The following is an 8,892-nucleotide window of genomic DNA, read 5'->3' on the forward strand; positions in this document are numbered from 1 at the left end:
CTAAAAGTTTCCCATATGAATTCGTCGGATATTTAAAGCGACGGATTTTATTTTGCTACGTAAAAACGCGTGTAAATACAAAAAAATCTTAAACAAATGTTATTTCGCTGGATTGTTTCTAGTAAGACTACAAATATAGCGTTCAACAAATTAAGTTACAAAAGGACTGCTAAACTGTTGTTCTTCAAACAAAAGAATTGGAAAAGAAAACTTGGTTGATTTTTTTTTTACTAAGGAATATTCATTTAATACAAGCGTAAATTGTAAACTGAATTCGTATGATGGATGCGAAATTCAACGATTCACTGTTGGAATTGTTTCAATTCCAGGCAGAGCAAACTCTCGCGTTGCAAAAGCAGCAATTTCAATAACAAGTAGAAAGTGAAGAGAGATTTAAACAAGCATTTGAAGAAAAAATGCTTCAACAACAGAAACGCTTTGAGGAAATATTGATGAAAACACAGGAGGAACAAAAGAAAATTCTGGAGGCGACACAGTTAACTAAAGCGGACGATAATCACAACGCATTTTTTAAAACAGCTGTGTGGGCCGCTATTGAAAATTTCAGTTATAATCCAGAAGACGATGTCACTTTCGTCCAGTACTATAGACGATATGAAGATATTTTATATCGGATTGTAGTACCTGATCAGACGCGAAAAAAATTAGGCTTTTGCTAAGGAAATTAAGAACCGCCGAGCATACAAAGTTCGTGAATTTTATTCTCTCAAAAAAAGACCAGTGAGTTGAGCTTCCAAGAAATAGTTACGCTACTTACAGAACTGTTTTCTGCAAAAACGTATCTTTTCCATAGGCGATATAAATGTATGAATGTTACTAGAAGAGAGGAAGACGACTACACTACTGATGCAAGTATAGTGAACAAACATTGCGACGATTTTAAACTGGAGGAATTATCATCAGATAATTTTAAATGTTTAATATTTGTGCAAGGGCTGGTCTTAAAGGCGCTGAAATCAGGCGTCGTGTTTTAAATAAACTCGAAAACGAACCGAATTTAAAACTACAAAACTTAGCGGAAGACTGTGAATGGTTTATTGCGTTGAAACAAGACAGTCGTGACACAGAGGAAAGTGGAGTGTCGCATATTAAAAAGAACCATCACAAGAAAAATTCGACTTGAAAAATAACCAGAGAAGGAAACAGGGAAAAGATCCACCTGGACCATGTTGGAGGTGTGGAAATAAACATTGGTACAATGAGTGTCCCTACAAATTACACCACTGTGACAGCTGCCACCAAAAAGGGCATAAAACATCGCATTGTAGAAAAAATCTGGTAGAAAGACAGCCATTAAACTTACGAAAATTGAACCTGAGGAACAAAATATTCGGAAATATGCACAGGTCAAAATGTTTAAAAAGAAAGTAAGGCTACAGCTTGATAGTGGGTCTGACATTTCCATTATTAATGTACAGACATGGAAGAGGCTTGGGCGACCCACTATGATTAAATCACATAAAACGGCGAGAAGCGTCAGTGGTGAAAAAATTACCTTCGAAGGAGAATTATTAACTAATATTTCTTTCCAAAACAGGGCTGAAAAAGCAAGAATTTTTGTCATGCGAAAATCAAACAACCTCTTTGGAACTGATCTGTTCGAAAAGTTTAGACTATGCGATCTGCCTTTAAGCTCATTTTGCCAAAAGGTTGAGGATTCGAATGTGGAGGCAGAAAAACTTAAGAGGGAGTTAAAAGAGAATTTCCCAGACGTATTTTCAGGCGGTTTGGGAAGGTGTACAAAAGCAGTAGCAAAATTTGACGTAAAAGTAAATGAACAGCCAGTGTTCAGAAAGAAAAGAAATGTTCCAAACGTCGCTATAGAACAGATAGACGGTGAATTAGAAAGACTCGAAAACATACTTACAACGTACTTACAAGTTCCAGTCGATGAGGAGTGTTCAAAGCTGCTATGTATTAATACCCATAAGGGATTGTACAAGTTTAACAGACTTCCTTTTGGGGTCCAAGTCGCCCCTGCGATTTTTCAGCAAATTATGGACATTACGTTAAATGGGTTGGATTTTGCAGTAGGGTACCTGGACGATGTGTTAATGAAAAGCACTAGCAAAGAATAACACAAAGCTCATGTAAACCAAATATTCAAAAAGATCCAGAACTATGGATTTCAAGTAAAACAGGAAAAATGTACATTTTCATGGAGAAAATAAAATACTTGGGGCAAATCATCGATAGATCGAGTGCAATAAATAATATGCCTGCTCTAGAAAATATTGCGTCTTTACAGTTTCTTATGTTTGGCAAATTACTAAAATGTATTTGTGCCAAATATGCATAAACTAAGGTCAACTTTAAATGAACTGTTAAGGAGAGACCAAAAATTGGTCTGGACGCAAGAGGGCGAGAAGCATTTCGGGAAATTAAAGAGACTTTTACGTCTGACTTGTTTCTGGTACATTATAATCCCAAGCGTGAAATTATAGTTGCCAGCGATGTCAGCTCCTATGGCATAGGAGCATGCATTTTACACAAAATGGATGATGGAAAAGTGAAACCCATAGCACATTCATCCCAATCATTTTTGCCAGCCGATAAGAACTACTCACAAATTGAAAAAGAGGCGCTAAACATTATATTCGCGGTAAAGAAATTTCATAGTTACAAATAGGCAATTTCTGTTTCAAATAGACCACAAACCATTATTAACGAGAGGCCTGCAGTATTAATGCTGGAGTACCTCAAGGGTCCATCCTGGGCCCAACTCTCTTCCTGGTCTACATCAATGATCTCCCTAAACACATACTTAAATCATTCGTTGACATCTATGCTGATGACACAACCATCTACAGTAACACATCAAAGGCCGTAAATGACAAAGCTCTCTCTGATTCTCTCTCCTCTGATCTCGAACGAGTGGTTCAGTGGGGGAAGACGTGGCTGGTTACTTTTAATGCATCTAAAACCAAGCTCCTATCTTTACATCATCAACGCTCTGATCCCCATCTGGCATCAATTGAAATGGATGGCTCTTGTCTAGGAGAAGTCCCATGTTTTGACAAGCTTCTGGGCTTGACCTTTACTCCTGATCTGAAATGGAACACGTACATCAAGTCTGTTGCCAAGGTCGCTGGAAAGATGGTGGGATCCTTCTACCGCTCCAGAAGATATCTCACTACTGATGCAATTCTCTATCTATATAAAAGCCAAGTACGTCCAAGGATGGAATACTGTTGCTATATCTGGGCAGGAGCTGCCAAAAACAGCCTATCCTGCCTTGACAGAGTACAAAATAGACTTCGTGGCTTAGTGGGGGATGCCGTTTTCTCTTCCCTGCAACCTCTCTCGCACAGAAGAGACGTTGCAAGCCTATCTTTGTTTTATCGTTATTTCCATGGCAGGTGCTCGTATGAACTCCAATCTCTGGTCCCCCCTCACCAATCTTTTACAAAAAACACCCGTCTAGCTGAATCCACTGTAAAAAAAACTTTCCCCACTCTTTATCTATGCCTAAATCAAAACGTAGATTCCATGAACAAAGCTTCTTTCTTAGAACTGCACGCCTATTGAACTCTGTTCCGTCGTCCTGCTTCCCTCCTGACTACAACTTGGATGTCTTTAAGTCCAACGTAAACAAATTCCTGATGAACCGCCCCCTTAAGTAACCACTTTAAATATCCACACTAACGTACTGTACTTACAATAATCCTTATCCCTGAGTGGCTTCCGGGCCTTGATAAGTGGTGACCACATTGTAAAAAAAAACCCTCCAAAGATGGGGTACCATACTGCTGAATTACAATTTTCAAATGGAGTATGTAACATCCAAAAAATTTGGTCATGCAGACGGGTTATCAAGGTTAATACCTAAGCAGACAGAACCATTGGAGGATATGATAATAGCAGCCATTCTAGCGGAAGTTGAAGTAAAAAATACGTTGTGTGACACAATAAGAGAACTTCCAGTAATGCTTGATGATATTAAGAGTAAGGCAGAAGTTGACGAATTTATTATACGCACGAAAGAAAGGATCAGCAATAACGAATTGGATGAAGAAATTTATTCAATTTGCGAAAACTTTATAACTGTTATATAGCGACAAGGTGGTAATTTCTGCGACATTACAGAAAAGAATGCTCAAGGAATTCCGTGTAGGACATCCAGGTATATAAAGAATGAAAAGCCTTATGCGCTCTTTCGTTTATTGGCCAAACATGGATAAGGATATAGAAGAAAAAATCAGGGAGCGTAGAAGATGCGCATTAACTATGAAAGCTCCTCCGACTCAATTGGGATCGTGGGCAAAACCGGACCGATCTTGGTCTAGGATTCATTTAGATTTTGCAGGGCCGCTGGATGGGTTCTACTATCTCATTGTTGTAGACAGACTATCTAAATGGCCGGAAGTATTAAAATGTAAGAATCTGACATCCGAGGTAACTATCAACTTCCTGTATGAACTATTCGCTAGGTTTGGAATAGTAGAGTGCATTGTTACAGACAATGGAACGCAATTTACGTCTACCGAATTTAAACATTTTTGCGAGAATCATCTAATCCAGCATATAACCATTCCGCCATACCATCCAAGAAGTAATGGGCAAGCAAAGAAATTCGTAGACACATTCAAGAGAGCTCTGAAAAAATCTGGTGGGTCGCCGACGGATAAGTCAATCAACACTTTTTACAAGTCTAAAGAGTTACTTCGCATGCAAACATCGAAATGTCGAAGACACCTGCTGAGGTTATGTTCGGACGCAAGGTTTGATCGCTTTTCCACAAGTTGTTATCAAACCAGGATAGGCCAAACCTAAAAAAAAAAAAAAGATAACAAAAAAAACGGTATAAAGTTGGCGAAATATTCTTCTACAAGATTCACAAAATTAATACGACTTTCTGGGAGTCCGGCATTGTTGAGAAACAAATAAGCAACATGGTCTTTATGATTAAGAGACTGCACAAACGTCACACTAACCAAATTCGGAAAAGATACTCGAACAGTAAGGTAACCAGATCGCCTGAGAAGGACATCATGGACACAGTGTTTGACAATTTTCAGGTGCCGATACCAGAGACAGCTCCGGAGAACAGAAGATCAAACAGAAAACGGAAATTAACAGAATTGATTAGGGTTAACCCAAAACAAAAACGCTATTAATCCCAGACGGGATATTTTCAAAGGGTGTGTTGTACCGGCCTTCCTTGAACAGAGGAATTTACACCGATTAGCACTATAAATAGCGCTAGTAATTCCAACACCAGCGAGAGATATGCGACTGCACTTCAACTGCTAGCCGAGTGCGCAGCAGACATACACGCTTTCCTATCTTTGTACATTATTGTTAATACATTTGTTCCTTAACCGAACCTCGACTTGATTGTTCTTATTTTCACTGTTGTTCCATGACACAACAGAAACATCATTATTTATGAATATGTGAAAGGGAAGAATATGTTATGTTAATGCATGTAATAATGAATTATCGTAGGAAAAAGTAGAATAGGGCACGGTGTGATCTAGTAGCGGTGTTAGGACTAAATAATTAGGAGGAAAAGTTGGAACTCATTCCTCTAAAGATCGTGCGATTGTGATGGTATTGCTCGTAGGATGTAATGTAGCATTTTATTATCACGACTGAATGTGTATGTAATGATAGTCGAAAGATGCATAAGATAGTGGTTAATAGGCTAGGTGTATTGAATTTGTATGTGGTATGTGTTGTTGCAAACCTACGAGACTTTGGTCCAGAAAGGAATTTTTGCAGTCAAATTATTATATAGGAAAGGAGATTATTATTATTATTATTATTATTATTATTATTAGTAGTAGTAGTAGTAGTAGTAGTAGTAGTAGTAGTAGTAGTAGTAGTAGTAGTAGTTGCATTCTCCCAATTACATTGGATCATACAGTGTTTGGAGTATAGAAGATTTATATTTTTAATGTTTTTGGAGTATAGAAGATCTGTGTACAATATTTAATAGAAAAAAAAATTCATGCAGTTTTAATTTGGGTTGAATTTGATTCCGATGGTATAGATTTATAGAATTAAAGTTTGAGATTATTATTATTATTATTATTATTATTATTATTATTATTATTATTATTATTATTATTATTATTATCATTGTTATTATTATTGCTGGTGGTAAAAAGAGGAGTAAAGGTGCATTCGAATGGAATAGTGTTGCCAAATGGAGAAGTTATGAAAGAAATAAAAGAAACAGAGTATAGATATTTAGGATTGCTGGAGGGTGTAGGCATCATGAACAGAGAGATGAAAGAGAAAGTCAATAAGGAGTATCTTAGAAGGGTGAAGCTGATTGTGAAGTCGAATGTGTACGGAGGAAATCTGATGAAAGCGGTGAATGCGTTGGCATTCATGTTTTGAGGTACAATGCGGGAATTTTAGAATTCTCTAACAAGGAGTTGGGTGCCATGGATATCAAAACAATAAAAATTTTAGCAATGTTTGGCACATTAGAAGTAGCGTAGTAAGGATGTATCAGGAGAGGAAAGACGCTAGAAGGGGATTGATGTGTGAAAGATAGTGTTAGAGCTGAAGAGACGTTGTTAAAGGAGCATGTGATTAGAAGTGAGGAGTGGGTTGTGGCCGATGAAGTGGAAGTATGTGAGACAAAGGCGGAGTATACGAAATGTATGAACAGAGAAAGGGCAGATGAATTGGCTGGGAAGAAACTGATTAGAAAGTTATTCCAGGATGTAGCAGATGTGACTGATGAAAGATTATAGCAATGGGTATCTGGCTAAAAGTACTGAAGCTTTTGTTTATGCAGCACAAGAACAGGGATTAGGAATACAATTGTTCAGAATGGATTTGTGGAAAGTTTTGAGAGTCAATTGTGCACTTTGCACCAGGGTGTAGCGGATTGACCCAGAGAGAGTACTGCAAAAGATACGATCGCATAAGGCTTCGGATATACTGGGAGATTTTTAAGAAGTTTGAGTGAAGTGTGGTGGAAAGTGGCTCGAGGAGGTGCCTGATGAAATGAGAACAACTGAAGATGGGAATGTAGAGGTATGGTGGGGCAAACGTGTTATGACGACCAAGCAATTAGAACATAATCGTCCGGAATTGGTCGTTATTGACAAGGTCTAAAAAATGTTGCAAATTGTAGACTTCTCAATACCTTGGGACATGAACGTAAGAGAGAAGGAGAACGAGAAGTAGGGCAATTATGCTCCGTTGGCCTTGGAAATAAGGCGTATACACGGGTTTGAAACACAAATAATCTCGGTCGTAGTTGGTACGCTAGGTATTGTATCAAGTCGTCTGAAAGGATATTTGAAAAAAAAACTATGAATCCCCTATGGTTTGGACGGCTTTCAAACGTCTGATATTGTCGATACAACCATCCTTAGGAAAACCCTTGATCTTTGAATCTTCTGATTTGGAGCCGGGATTGAAGGAAAGTCCTCTGAGAATGAAATCAATCTCTTTTCAGGGAGACATTGGTAAACGAAATTATTATTATTATTATTATTATTATTAGTAGTAGTAGTAGTAGTAGTAGTAGTAGTAGTAGTAGTAGTAGTAGTAGTAGTTACAAGGAGTTCTTATACAGGCTATCGTCACAGATTACTCACTGACAATAACCAATTGTGTTCCCTGGCATCTAGGTGAGAACAAGTCTCCCCAGATTTCCGGTACTCTCTACTTCTTTCGATAATCTGTGCAATTGAATTTGCGTTATCGCAAGAGCCGCTTGCCATTGACTTCTAGTTGGCAGTGATCATTTGCCTTCACTAGGATTTGGGTGGCAACAAGCCCTTCAGGATTTACTTTGGATCTGATTATTTAAACAAATATGCGTATCAGTGTTATAGCTATTCTTGCCACAACACCTTGATTTATCACCTTCCTTTATTTGGATTTGATCAAAGCAGCACATTTCAGTTTTTGGTGTATAGACCTTCCTGCCACAACATTTTGAATTGGACTCCTGCCTTTTCCGGATTTTATCCAAGCAGCACATTTCAGTTTTTGGTGTATAGACCTTTGTGCCACAGCATTTTGAATTTGGTTCTATACTTCTCTGGATTTTATCCCCGCAGCACATTTCAGTTTTTGGTGTATAGACCTTCCTACAACAACATTTCGAATTGGACTCCTGCTTTTTCCGGATTTGATCCAAGCAGCACATTTCAGTTTTTGGTGTATACACCTTTGTGCCACAGCATTTTGAATTCGGTTCTATACTTTTCTGGATTTTACCCCTGCAGCACATTTTATTTCTTGGTGTATAGACCTTCCTGCCACAACATTTTGAATTGGACTCCAGCTTTTTCCCGATTTTATCCAAGCAGCACATTTCAGTTTTTGGTGTATAGACCTTCGTGCCACAGCATTTTGAATTCGGTTCTATACTTTTCTGGATTTTATCCCTGCAGCACATTTCAGTTGTTGGCATGTAGACCTTTGTGCCACAGCATGTTGAATTTGATCCTTCTGTTTTCCGAATAGCACCTCGGCAACACATTTCAGTTTTCGATACGTAGACAATCGATCCACAACACTTTGAATCAACTCCCCGCTTTGGTCTAATTTTACCTCTGCAACAGATTGACGACGATGATTCGTAGACACGTGTGCCACAACATTTTGTATCCAAACTCATTTTCTTGACAACTCGGGCACGACAGCACATTTGCCCGTCTTTAAGGTTTCTACATCTATCTGTAAGTAAAGAATTTTAAGAGTATATACACAAAATCATAAGAGAATACAATATTTGGAATAAAAGACAAAAAATATGTAAACCTAATAAGTGGGAGTAACTTATAGAAAATTCCACTCTGCTTACTGATTCATGGTGTTCATAAATGTTATATTAACTGATGAGTTCTGGTAAAATATGTCTAATTCGACCATCACATACACATGATGATCGAA

At 38.0% G+C, this 8,892-nt stretch overlaps 1 protein-coding gene across 1 annotated transcript; it reads right to left on the reverse strand.

The window, feature by feature from the left end:
• Positions 1-4,725: 4,725 nt before the first annotated feature.
• On the reverse strand, positions 4,726-8,617 carry LOC145292307 (uncharacterized). The gene is made up of 2 exons (XM_080138634.1): positions 7,783-8,617; positions 4,726-4,790 (listed from the first exon to the last, which is right to left on the reverse strand). Exons 1-2 carry the CDS (start codon positions 8,615-8,617, stop codon positions 4,726-4,728), a joined length of 900 nt encoding a protein of 299 aa, XP_079994760.1.
• Positions 8,618-8,892: the final 275 nt, after the last annotated feature.

This window comes from Euprymna scolopes, chromosome 13 (genome assembly GCF_053919585.1).
Source record: "Euprymna scolopes isolate OS-2025 chromosome 13, ASM5391958v1, whole genome shotgun sequence".
Lineage (NCBI taxonomy): Eukaryota > Metazoa > Mollusca > Cephalopoda > Sepiida > Sepiolidae > Euprymna > Euprymna scolopes.